Below are 13,912 nucleotides of genomic sequence, written 5' to 3' on the forward strand. Positions count from 1 at the left end.
TGAGTCCCCTGACCCCAGGGACAGAGAACACTAAGGCACAAGACAAAAGGAACTAAACACTGAGGACAGAGAAAGTGACAGGACACCACGGACAGCAGTGAGGGGTCTGGACGTGGAAGGACCTGGAAATAGCACAAGTGCAACTAGAGGGGCCTGGACAGGGGAGCAGGTCTGATCCAGGAGGAAGGGTGTGGGGTGTCTGTCCTGTGTCATGCTCAGGTGTCCCCACTACACCAAACCCAGGCTCTGCCTGCTCGGGGTGGGGGTGTCCATCCTTCACTCCTGGGGAGCAAACAAGCAGTCCTTATACCCAAGAGTAACACACACTTTTCAAGTCAGTCTCATTAAGCATTTATTAGACACATATTAAGTGCCCTCCCCCAGCCTCTGGGGACAGAGAACTCAATGACTGGGTGTTCCTGCCCTCAGGGTCCTCACAGCCCATCTCCCCAGGGCAGAGCCAAGGGAAAGCTCAGTACTTGTCAGGCAGGCCAGGGGGTCGGAAGTGGTTGGGGTCTTTGCCACTCCGGCCCCATTCGTTGGCAGCCTGGTCAGCCTTTGAGTCCTCCACTCCGTGGCCGCTGTCTCCATACTTGAAAAGGTCTGTGACTCTCTGAGAATGCTCTCTGGCGTCACTGGAATGGAGGAAGGCAGGTAGAGATTCATTAGGGGCTGCTGAGCAACAGGCCCCCACTCCCACCAATCCCTTCTCTTTCTGAGGGATGGCTGAGAGGAGCCCAGGCCAGAGGGGCTGAAACACCGACCCTGCTCCACGCACACCCCAGGTCAGCCCAGGCTGGTCCCCTTGCCCACAGCAGGAGGGTGGGAGTCCCCCATTCCCACTGGTCTTGCTCTGGCTCTGCCAGCCACTCAGACCCCACACTGGGCACAGAGGGGACGGTGGCAAGAGGACCAGGAGCCCCTGTCTCTACAGGAAGCTTCTCTAGGATTGGCCCCTCCTGGCTCTCTAAGGCCACCATGCTCAGCCAGGCCATCCCTGCATCCCCGGGGCCCTTGTTACCTGATGACTCTAGCGGCCCAGGTGCCCCCAGGACCCCTTTGTGCAGCATCATAGTTCCCGCGGGCATGGAAGTATTTGTCCGAATTTTTGTAATTGGCTTCTCTCATGTCACAGTAGGCTCTGTACATGTCCCAAGCCCCTGCAAGAGAAGGACAAGTCAACAGGGATATCAGGTGGACAGAGAGCCAGTGGCAAACCACAGGGAAGAATCAAGGAACGGCCAATCTCCCACCGACTCGAGATTTCTGCTCCAAGTCTCCCCTCCTTCCCCTTCATGTGGGAAAGATGCCTGCCTCACCAAGATGTCCTGAAGTCAGAGTCGGAGAGCACCTGTCCCAGCTTGAGCAGAAGTGTCCCCGTTGGCCCAGAAGCCTCCCAGTTCGCACTGACGGGGTCATGGAAAACCCTCAGCCCCGGGCTGACCAGCATAGCTGGTCACTGCCCATTGCGTGAAGGTGCTGAGTTCCTAGTGCAGGCTTGATAGATGGTTGTTAGTCTCCCCTCCCCTTTCTTTTTTTGCTCCCGTTAAGGGCCAGGAAAGGGGAGGAAACAGATCTCCCAGGGACAGCATCACTGACAAGAGGAAGCATCAGGGAGAGCCACGCTGGAGGTGTCTGTAAATTAGTCAATCAGGAAATGGCAGGAAGGGTGGAAGGGAGGGAGGGAGGAAGAATGGGAGGAAGGGCTGGCTGAAGGGAGGGAGGGAAAGGAGAAGAAGGAGGGACAGCTTTAATCAGACACTGTGCCTTTTGTCTGCAGGAAATTCTGTGCCATTTCAAGACTCATTTTGTGTCTTCTAGTCGAACTGACACTTCAGCTGGGAATGATGATGGCTCCTTCTCTAGTAGGAGTGGACACAAACCCTGTGCCTTTCGATCTGTTTCATGAAGAGCTCCCCCAAAACCGGGCACATTCTACCACAGAGGGCAACACACCTAACGCAGTAGCTGAACCCTTGCAAGTGCTCAGGGCAAATCCAAGTGGCCCGTGGATGCCACCCCCGTCCTGTGACCTTACCTTGAGCAGCCTCACTGATGAATGAATACCATTGGCTGCTGACCCCCAGGACCAAGGAGCAGAAGATGAGGCCCGTAAAAAGCTTCATGGTGCTGAAATGAAGGAAGGAGAGGGTCAGGGGGCAAGGACAGGACCCGCACCCCCTCGGGGATTTGCAGGTCACATGAAGCCTGGTGCCCGTTCCATTTGTTCTCAGTAGACTCTCCGGGTCCACGCAGGAAACACTGCAGTAGGTTCTCACTCAGAACCACAGTCCCCAGGGCTGAACCCTTCAGCCTGACCCTAGGCTGGCTAAGAGGTCCCCAGGGTGGCACTGATGGGGCAACAGGGCAGCTGGGACCAACTTGTCCCAGCCTAGAGCAGCCTGTCATCAACCAAAAAACCTTATCATCCACAGGGTCTACTGGGTGCCACTCTGCGAGCACAGACCTCATACGGGACAAATACAAAGCAGAATTATTATTTTTCAAGGGATCTACATCCTGATGGGAAAGAGAAAAGAGACTCTGTTCTACATCCAGTCCCTCTTTGGAGTAGCCCCTCACCTGAGTTCTGGTGGAGCAGAGCTGCTGGTCCCTGCCTGCTGGGGAGAGGTGGCTGGTATTTATACTGAGCCCTCCCTGCTGGGCACACGGGAAGAGAAGAAAAACCAGACTTGGTGCCCGGAAAAGTCTCCCCAGGTCATGGCCCCTAGAGACCTGCAAAGGAGAACTTACGGGACACCGGTGGTTTTCTTCATCCACAGGTCAATTCCCGGTTGTGCAATCCTGAGGACACAGGTTGGCTGGTTGTGCTGGCGGCCGGGGCTCCGGAGGAGGGTCCCGCTGTCAGAGCTGGAGGGGCTGTGGAGAGGAGTGGTGTGGAGCCTGAGGGGGTGGCCCACTGACCCCTGGAAGGTGTGTGGTTAGGTAGAGGAGAGCTCCTCTAGCCAGGACCTTGCTTCCCTGCTCACTTCCTCAGGCTGGTCCCTGCCGGGCCAGATGGCAGATGTGCTAGAAATGAGAAATGACACGCTTTGTGTTCCTGCCTAAAGCTCTTGGACTGGTGAGCCCCACCAAGTCCCTCGGGTGCCCTGGGAGGTCCTTGCCCCAGTCTATGTGCACCTGCTAAGCTTTCAGCTCTGAGGCCCAGGGAAGCCCTGCTCAGCCGGCTCAGCCCATGAGCACATGCATTATGGAAGCCGGTTCCTGGGTCGGGAGTATCTAGTCGGAGGGATTCTGTCTCACTTCACCCAAACTTCGAGTTACCTCATCCTGGAGTGAGAGTATTGTTCAATGAATTTGCAGCTCAGCTGGGGTTCCAGATGGGGAAATGAAGGCGGTGGGAAGATCCCTTTGTATTTTCCTACCGTGAGGGGTCACTGTCTTCTCCCTGTCATTATGAGACCGAAGTACTACCAGCAGCGTCAGCCCAGCTCTGCAGGGGCTGGTGAGGGGTGACGGGGGAGAGCGGAGTCAGTGCCCAGCCCTGGTGAGGCCAGGTTAGAAACAAAGGCTGTAGGACATGTCAGCTCCTGCTGATTTCTTCCTCTCTTCGCTGTCTTCCCACCCTCAGGGCTTGGCATTTATAGCCACCAGAGAAAGCTTAGGAAGGGCAGGGCCAGGAAGGAGGAGGTAAAGGAGGGTAATGATCTGCAGGCAGCAAAGAGTAGCTTCATCCTGCACAGCTGTGTTCCACCTGCTGCCCTCGGGCCACTCACACCCTCCCCTCTCCCCAGATACCACTCCCCACCATGTTAAATCCACTGGGTGTCATACATGTTAGAATTTACGCTACACACACACTCACACACATTCTAGGCTGACTTGCCCCAGGGAGAACGGCATCACAGGAAAAAGTTACCAGATAGTCAAGCAGCACAGTTGCTTTTATCAAAGAAAAACAACCAACTAAAAATATACTACTAGGTGTCCCAGAAGTAATGGGTTGGAGAAATACAAAGAAACTCATAAAACACTTAATAAATATCATTGAAAGGGGTAAAAGATAATATGAAGAAGGAACCATCAATTTTGAAGAAGAATCAAATGGAAAGACTATAAATATAATATTGAATAAAAACACCTTAATAAAGGGATAAATAATGGATAAATGCAACCCAATGGTAAAGTAGTTGGCTACTTTACTTCAAAGTAGTTGGCTCTAGGATCTTTCCCAAGGAGCAACAGAAAAAGAGATGGAGTTTATTGGGAATTTTCAAAAGACATAGAATAGCAACAGAATTATCATTATAAATCACCAAGAACAGAAAAATGAACCACAGAAAGGTAAAAGTAGTAGAAAATTCCCAGACTCAGAAAGAAAAGAATATGTGGTAATATGTTTGGTAAGCTGGATAAAGTAAACATATTTCTGGGAAAATATAAATTCCAATGTGGGTACAGGAAGAAATAGAGAAATTACACAGAACAATATACAGAAGTAAACGAACATGATGAAGAAGGTCCCCACTCATTCCCAAAATGGAGTTCAGTTTCACAGATGCGTTTTACCAAATGTATACATGTCATTTGACAAAATAGAAAAATAAGGAAACTTGTCAACCCTGCTCACCCTCCCTCACATTCCTTCCCTCAGAAACCACAAAAAAGGCTCTCATCCACATTTTAGCACCTCACTCCCTCTGCCTTCTGACCTTCCCTGGGAGCATCCCTGGGTGCTGCCATCCCCTCCCCGTGACATAGGGTCCCACCTTCAGTTGGGATCTGGGAGTAAAATACTACCTTGTTAATGATAGTCACCTCCTGATCTATTTCTTGCCATATCTGAATAATAATATAACCTATATTTTTATTTTTTTAAAAGATTTTACTTATTTATTTGAGAGACAGAGATCACAAGTAGACAGAGAGAGGAGGAAGCAGGCTCCCCGCTGAGCAGAAAGCCCGATGCGGGGCTCGATCCCAGGAGCCTGGGATCATGACCTGAGCCGAAGCAGAGGCTTTAACCTACTGAGCCACCCAGGCGCCCCACAACCGATATTTTTAATACAGAAATCTTATTGTTACAAGTATTGCACGCAGAAAAGAGATCTCAAATTGTTGAAAATGGAAACAAAACAACAAAAGCAAGGACCCCGCACCCGTCGTCCCTGCGAAGGGAAGCCTCTTGAGGGAGACAGGCGGGAATACTAGCTGAGAGGCGGAGCAAGGTGTTGACCCTGATGCATTAAAGAAAGCCAGGATTTGGGACGGAGTCGGGGTGAAGGTCTGAGGAAACACAGAGGTATTTCCTGGCCTAATGACTCCCCAGCTGTTGAGGGATCCCAGGGGATTGGAAACATTTTCCCACAGAGCTGGCATAATAGGCTGGTCTGGTGGAGGTTGGAGAAGAGATTTGGGTCATGCTAGAGCCAGCGGGGCCATAGGAAGCCATAGGCTCACTTCTTCACGGGCCCTGAAACCTTTCTCACGATCCAAATGCCAGTGGTTCCAGGCCTTTCTCAAGTGTGCCAGGTGCAGAGGTGGACACATTTGTATACCACGATAGGCAGGGATCCAAGCAGGGGCTCAAGTCAACATTGTGCCCAGGGTTTTTGAGTGGCACTTGCCAGCTTCGCTTTGAAGATCCAGTGGGGCTGGATCTCCTTGCTGTGAGTTCCCCAACCCTGGATGTAAATGTAGTGAGCCTGGAGCTTCCTGAATCAGAAAAGTGGGGGGTCCTACTCTGGACAGTATGCTCATCCAGAAGGTCCACTACTGGGATTGTAGAAAGAGATAATTTGTCAAGAAAAATGTGTGTCTCTGTTTAGGCAGAGAATGAGCTTTAATTAAAGGAAAAATGGAAGGTAAATCTCTTGGGGCTGAGAGTTCTTTCTGTTTACAGAACCGCTATGGTGTCGGTCATGTCTCTCTGAAGGTAAGAGAAGCCAGGGAGTTCCGGGATGTTTAGGACCCAGAGAACTAAACAAGCATTCCTTATTTTGCTAACTAAGCAGATTGAGACAGACTCTCTGGTAAATCTGAAAATTTGACTTTGCTCAATTGTAAGCGGTAAATTTTCCAAGTTAGATGTTCCTGCCAATGAATGTGACAGAAAAAGGAGCCTCTTTTTCACATAACATTTTATTGTCTCTCTAGAATGAAAACTTCTTCTCTAAAATTGAGAAACATACTTAATGACCTAGGTATTGGAATAGCCTAACTAGTACAAAAAGGTTTAATGACGATTCATAAGGTGGGCTCTTTGGTAACACTTGAAATTTACTTATTTACTTACTTTCCTTTTAAGTTTTCACTCTTTAGTCTCCATCAGTCAGAGAAACACAAATGCTATATGACTTCACTCATGTGGAATTTAAGAGAGGAAACAAAGAAAAAAGGTGATCGCTTGAAATTTAAACAAAACTTATGAGCAATTACTAAAAACTTCCCCTCCCCAAATGAGTTTTTAATTTCACCAACACTGCACAATTCCATAAGAGATTTTGGGTTTTGAGTGGTTTCTAATTCACTACCCCCCATTGCAAATGTTTAAAATGAAAAGAAAGAAAATATTTTAAGGGGCGCCTGGGTGGCTCAGTGGATTAATCTCTGCCTTCAGCCCAGGTCATGATCTCAGGGTCCTGGGATCAAGCCCCGCATTGGGCTCTCTGCTCAGAGGGGAGCCTACTTCCCCCTCACTCTCTGCCTGTCTCTCTGCTTACTTGTGCTCTCTCTCTCTCTCTCTCTGTCAAATAAATAAATAAAATCTTTTAAAAAAGAAAAGAAAAGAAACTATTTTAAAACACAACGCGGTGTATTTCTGTATGTTGGCAACACCAGTTCCGGACTCTGACTCGCTGTTGCTCATGGTCGGCTGGTGACTGAATCCCACCAGGTCCTACTGTGTGCCTTTAGCCATCCCACCAGGCAGAGGCCAGGAGGCTTCAGAAGATCAATAAGCCCTGGCTGACAGCCTTTGGGGGAAGAGACCCGGACCTAAGTACAGACAGGTTCGAATCAGGGTTTCCTGGTGCCTAAGAATGCTGACTGACAGCTCCAAGCTGTGAGGGAAGTGTTCTCTATTCAGGAGGAGACGTGGGCTTCGTAAGAAGGGATGCACACCCAACAGAATTAGGAGTCCGCATCCTCAATTCAATGATTAGTCCCTTTACACTCCTGATGATCAGCTTGTTAAGTAGAAGCAACAGAAGAGAAGTCATTTCTCTTGTCTTCCCAATTGCAGTAATCGGTAGCCTGGTGAAGAACTAGTAAAGGGTCAGGAGATCTTTTGACAGCTGAGCCACTTATGATTTTTTTTTTTTTAGATTTTATTTATTTATTTGACAGACAGAGATCACAAGTAGGCAGAAAGGCAGGCAGAGAGAGGGGGGAAGCAGGCTCCTTGCTGAGCAGAGAGCCCGATGTGGGGCTTGATCCCAGGACCCTGAGATCATGAACTAAGCTGAAGGCAGAGGCTTAACCCCCTGAGCCAGCTAGGCTCCCCGAGCCACTTATGATTCTATTAATGTTAAGGAGAACATGATGGGAATGAGTAATGATGTTAGTACTTAGGGACTATGGTTCTTCAGGAGAGATAAAAATCTTAGGAGGATTGGTGACACCTTGTCTTCTCTTTTCTCTCATTATACTTTCTGTACACATACTCTTTTGCATTTATTTACTGGGATCTTATAGATTTACCATCAGGTAAGAATGAATCGTCTTTCTATGTATGTATAATCATTTTTACTCCCCAGTCACATGACTCATTTTCACGAAAGCATAGCCTGGGTCTGGTTATTTCTCTCCTCTGCCCATACCACCCCCCCTCCCCCGTGTATGCCCAACAGCTAATCTGGTGATGGTTGCATAGAGGGCAGTCAACGAATAGTTGATAAATGAATAAATGAAGGAACGTGTCATTGTAGGGAATTTTGAAAACCCAGAATAACACTAACAAGACCCACTACCTAGAAACATGGATCACTGTTTGATGTGCAACTTCTCAGGCTGTGTTTCACGGTGGGAAGATGTCTTTGAACATTTGAAAAGTGAGATCATATTCTATTGCACTCGTTTCCCCTTAAGACATTATCTATGTTGCTCCATTTCTCATCAAATGCCCGCCTGCAATTTGAGTATATGTAGAAACCGTACTGGGTCTGTCTGAATCTGGGGCTTGGCTCTTGACTTCTATGCCATGCTGCCTCCAAATCCAGGTGGTTGGATTTTAGGATCTGTGATGGGAACTCAGTGTTACAGTCTGTACTGGAAAGGTATTCTGGTATTTCGCAATGGGACATTCTGTTAAAGTTGAGCATGGACTAATGGAATGGGGCAAAGTCCAGATTTCTACTACCAGAAGCTCAGACTGCCATGACCCATGGCATTCTCCCAACCAAATCATCCAACCTGGAATTTCCATAAACCACTCCTCATTTTTTTTAAAGATTTTATTTATTTATTTGACAGAGAGATAGAGATCACAAGTAGGCAGAGTGGTATGCAGTGGGAGAGGGGGAAGCAGGCTCCCCACTGAGCAGAGAGCCCGATGTGGGGCTTGATCCCAGGACCCTGAGATCGGGAACCGAGTCTAAGGCAGAGGCTCAACCCACTGACCCACCTAGGTGCCCCACTTCTCATAATTTTAAAGGGTGTACAGTTTCCCAGAAAACAACACTTGCTAAGTTATGGAGGCAAGGAGCTAGAGCAGAAAAAGCACTAGTCCAGGCATTGTACAGTTCTGGTCTGTGAGGGATTCATTTATATTCTCTATAGCTTCTCCATCTGAAAGGGGTTTGGAGGTAGAGTGTTTCTTGCTGAGCAAAAGAGAGTCATTCCTAGGAGATGTGGTAGATCAGCCTTCCACAGTCCAGCATCTCACACTCAGTCCCAAAGTAATAAATAACCCGGCCTGCTGTCCCTAACCCGTATGTTAAACCACTGCTTCCTTTACCCTTGTTTTTATGTCCCTGCTTTTGCTGGACCTAAAGTAATTTCTTTTTGGGTCAGGCTCAACCCTCTCTGTGCTCTGTCTGCCCATTCACCACTGCCTTCCCATGAGCCCTGGGCGAGAAGGCTCTGTGGGGAGTACTCCCCTTTCTCATCGCCTATTTCCTTCCCCTGTTACAAAAACCTGACACTTGCCTTTCCCATGTCGGTTCCACTTTATTGTCATCTTTTCCCATGTAGACCTCCTGCAATTGCTGAACAAGAGAATGGGAGAGACGGGTCTACATCCTCTTTGCTCCCCACGGCCATCTGCACATTCTTTACCCCTGTTAGAGTAAGCAGTCAGGTAGGTTTTAACAGGACGCCCAACAGTCAGCCAAAGGGGGATTCCTGGTCTGCTATCAGGGGAACGCGAGAGACTCGTCCTGGCAGCACTCCCAAAACAAAACCACAAGAAACAGGATCAAACAGATGGTCCCAAGACAAAGAAGGCTGAAGACCCTCACCAAGTAAGGGAGAAAAGGCGAGAAACTCTGCTCCCCCCAAATCCCCTCCCCCATGTAATAAATATTCCAACCCCTAGTTAACAACTCAATAAAAGAGAAAAAGAGACACCCAAACTCCAGGGTGTGTAGCTTTCCCTTGAGCTCACCAGCTCTCACGTCTTGGGAGTATACTCTTGCTTTAATAAACTTTCCTTCTTGTACCACCCAACTGTTGTGTCTAGTCTGTCTTTGAATTCTTTCTTGTAACAGGACCAAGAGCCTCTGGCAACATCCCAGGACTGGCTGAACAGAGGCCTCAGGGTCCAGGGGTCTCCCCAGTCCACCCAGCAACACCCCCAATGCTCTTTGGAGTGCCTTCTCCTAAGTCCCCATCAAATTCTTTACTACCCATTCTCCAGCTTTACCAATGTTATCTGCACAAGTGATTTCCCAAATATGGAGATTGTCAAACACAGGCAGTCCCGAAGTCCACTCCAAACTTTCAGAAATCAGAACCTTCAAGATTCTGGCCTAGGAATCAGCATTCATAAAATGCCCACCAGATGGTCTTGATAGAGACAATCTAATTAGTACTGTTTGAGGACAAAGCCTCTCTCAATTACTTTTGTTGATAGATCTCCCCACTCTTCTCCCACCTTCATGGAAAATTTCCACTAGTCATTCATAGCCCTCCTTCTGTTCTTGGCTGCCAACATTCTTAGTGACATTAATAATATTGCTGAACCTTCCAGCATCCTGGTATCTAAGACCTTGGTCTTCCTAAAGCCCTGATATACAAATATCTGGGCAAGGAATGTTCCAGATGAAAGGAATAATTTTCCAAGCCCCCAGGGTGAGATGTGCTTGAGAGTTTGAAGAACAGGGAGGAGGCTAGTGTGGCTGCAGCAAAATGAGTGAGAGGAGAGAAGTAGGAAATGAGGTGTAAGACTGAGTAGTCTTAGAAGCCATTGAAAGAGCTTTGGCGTCACTATGGGTAAAACTGAGATCCTCTGGAGGGTTTTGAGCAGAGTGACATGGCTTGCCTTTGTGTTCTAACAGTCAGGTTGCTATGTTGAGAAGAGACTAGTTGGAGGCAAGTGTGGAAACACAGAAGTCAATTAAGAATTCATTACAATAATCCAATGATGGCCCGTAATAACAGGATGGACATGATAGAGTAAGTGTTAAGTATTTGCTTTCTGGGTATACTCTTTTTTTTTTTTAAAGATTTATTTATTTATTTATTTGACAGATCACAAGTAGGCAGAGAGGCAGGCAGAGAGAGAGGCAGGCAGAGACAGAGGAGGAAGCAGGCTCCCCGCTGAGCAGAGAGCCCTATACAATACGGGGCTTGATCCCAGGACCCTGGAATCTTGACCTGAGCCGAAGGCAGAGGCTTTAACTCACTGAGCCACCCAGGTGCCCCTGGGTATATTCTTTGACAGTAAATTCAACCATTCTAAGTAGGCTGGGATTTTATTGCATGCAAACAATGTCCGTGTTCATCTCTAAATGGCACATCATTCTTTCAAAGCTTTTCCATTCTTCTTAACCTCCAAACTCCACCATCTCACTACTTCTATCCAACCACGTAGATCACTTCCCCTTCACTCACTCATTGTTACATTCAATCAACAAAAATCACTGAGAACCTGTTAGGTGGGGTGCTCTGCTAGGTGTAAGAGATTTAGCAGATTGTCAGGGAAACCAGACAAGGTTCCTGTCCCTGGGTTTTGTGCACTGTGGGTCCAAACTCAGTAATGCAAACAGGTAGAGACTGATGAATCCTGGGACAAATAAAACACCGGTGTTTCTGGTTTCCTTCAACTCTCTGTCCTTCATCTCTAAGTATATCTTCCTCATTCTCTTCTTTCTTTCCTTTATTAGGAAAAGACCTGCTCCTACTACATTCTGGGTAACTCCATCCTCAGTGGTCCTCTCAGCCCTCAGACCTTGGAGTACATTTATGCCCTCATTCACTCTCTCTTTGTTACTTCTCTCCCTATACCTCATAACCCTCCCTCATCTTTAAATGAATCCTCCTTTGACCTTCACATGTGTGTTAATTCAGTTAAGTCAATAAGTATTTACTGAGTGGTGAGATCCAATTTCCCACTAACTTCAAGTCTGCACTTTGGCAACTGAATGTGCACAGGGAAAATCGTGGTGATTATTCTCACTTTAAATTCGTGATCATTATCCTCGAGCTTTCTTGCAATCCCACTACACTTCCCAAGTTTACTCACTTTGCCATTCTCCTAGATGACCATATTTCACTTTTCTTCTAGAACTTCTGCCATGCCTCCTCTTCCATCCTCCTCTCAGCTGATGACTCTGCTTCCTATTTCACTAAAAAATAGAAGCAATCCAAAATGAACTTCCATGGGCTCCGACCACCAAATGTACCGATGTACCTGCATTTATTCACAGAAACTCCGTCTCTCTTGTTCCAGGGGGTGACCTGCAGGCAACAGTGACACATGTCGCTACTGAGTGATCAAGACACAAACATCAATATCCATTCAAAAATTTAACTGCAAACACAGTCTCATATTATCAGGACTTGGGTGATAGAAAGTTAGGGTAACACAGCCATCTGTGTACAGAAATTCCAGTTCCAGTAGAAAACGCTATCATCTAGCTCCTTGAATCTGAATACAGATAAATCTTAGATGGATAATTTTAAATTTATTCAGCCCCCAAAATTCTGGTATATTTTATTATGCAAAAATTATTTGCATTCATTATCTTTTTTTTTTAAACTCAGGACTTGAACTCATAACCAGGAGATCAAGACCCGAGCTGAGATCAAGAGTTGGACATACACTTAAATGACTGAGCCACTCAAGCACCCCTGCATTCATTTTTTTTAAAAGATCTTATTTGGGACGCCTGGGTGGCTCAGTTGGTTAAGCAGCTGCCTTCGGCTCAGGTCATGATCCCAGTGTCCTGGGATCGAGTCCCACATCGGGCTCCTTGCTCAGCAGGGAGCCTGCTTTTCCCTCTGCCTCTGCCTGCCATTCTTGCTCTGTCTGCCTGTGCTTGCTCTCTCTCCCTCTCTCTCTCTCTCTGACAAATAAATAAATAAAATCTTTAAAAAAAATAAAATAAAAGATCTCATTTATTTACTTAACAGAGAGAGAGAAAGCGAGAGCACCAGTGGTGTGGTCGGAGGAGTGGCAAGCAGAGGGAGAAGCAGGCTCCCTTCTCAACAGGGAGCCTGATGTTGGACTCGATCCCAGGACCCTGGAATCATGACCTGAGCCCAAGGTAGCCGCTTAACTGACTAAGCCACCCAGGCGTCCCACGTATTATTTTTTTTTTTTTAAGAAAAACATTTATTTATTTATTTATTTATTTATTTTAGAGAGACAGAGAGAGAGCAAGAAAGAGTCAGTTGGATGAGGGACTAAGGCAAATTGTTCAAGGATGGTATTTCCTGTAATCTGAACCTCCAAAAAAGAAGCCAACTTGCTTGTCTGGACCCATTATTTGTCGGCCTGGTAATAATGTTATAACAGATGTAATTGACATTCTCTGTCCCCAAATGATACCTAAACATATAAGATACTTTGTGACGTCGAAGGGAAACTTAGCATATCTCTCTTCTCCTATATGCTAGATTTCATATTTGAAACAAGAGGTTGAGAATTTGAGATTCTGTATTTCATTCATATTAGCAATAACAGCAAGACAACAGTTGACTAACTAGACAGGACATTGAGAGTCAAAAAGAATAAATAGTACTTGCTGTCTTGTCCTAAAAGATCAGGCAAAGGGAAGGAGTAATAATAAGCTTAATTCTGTTTCAGGAAAATAATCAGCCTTTCTCTTCAATCAGTCTTTAGAGAGCTTGGAAAATGTCAACTGTGTACGCTGAACTATAGTCTGCAGAATTCTCTTTTTATGTCTGTCTGTCTGTACGTATATATTTAAGAGAGAGAGAAAGAGAGAGAAATTGAGAGAGTATGAGCACGGGAAAAGGCAGAGGGAGAAGGACAAGCAGACCCCCAACTGAGCAAGGAGCCCAACCTGGGGCTGGATCCCAAGACCCTACGATCATGACCTGAGCTGAAGTCAGATGATTAACCAACTGAGCCAGCCAGGTGCCCCAGATTGTCTTTTAGAATGTTTCCAGTTAGGAAAGGGATACAAGGTACAAGGGATAATTTCTTTGGAGAGTTGGAGACTATGTTCATATATAAACAGACCTCATCTTGCTGGGCAGACCCTGCCGATATTTCTGACTCACAGTGAGAAGAGAACAAACAGTGACACCCCAGGAAATACTAGTAAAAGCTTTCCCCTAACTTTCCCCTGACTGGGAGCCTGACCTTTCTCCAAATGCGCTGCCATTTACTCATAATGGATGTTCTATCATAGGTTTCTTAGGGTTACCGTTTTAGTCCCTTGCACCTAACACTCTCATTCCCACTAAGACATAACTCCAGGATTGAGTAGGTGAGGCAGAATCCCTCCGACTAGATACTCCCGACCCAGGAACCGGCTTCCAT

At 46.9% G+C, this 13,912-nt stretch overlaps 1 protein-coding gene across 1 annotated transcript; it reads right to left on the reverse strand.

Moving 5' to 3' along the window:
• Nucleotides 1-325: 325 nt before the first annotated feature.
• Nucleotides 326-2,617, reverse strand: LOC111149536 (serum amyloid A-2 protein-like). The gene is made up of 4 exons (XM_022506629.1): nt 2,584-2,617; nt 2,039-2,130; nt 1,022-1,160; nt 326-635 (listed from the first exon to the last, which is right to left on the reverse strand). Exons 2-4 carry the CDS (start codon nt 2,124-2,126, stop codon nt 473-475), a joined length of 390 nt encoding a protein of 129 aa, XP_022362337.1. The 5' UTR covers nt 2,127-2,130; nt 2,584-2,617; the 3' UTR covers nt 326-472.
• Nucleotides 2,618-13,912: the final 11,295 nt, after the last annotated feature.

This window comes from Enhydra lutris, unplaced genomic scaffold (genome assembly GCF_002288905.1).
Source record: "Enhydra lutris kenyoni isolate GAN:26980312 unplaced genomic scaffold, ASM228890v2 scaffoldscaffold22, whole genome shotgun sequence".
Lineage (NCBI taxonomy): Eukaryota > Metazoa > Chordata > Mammalia > Carnivora > Mustelidae > Enhydra > Enhydra lutris.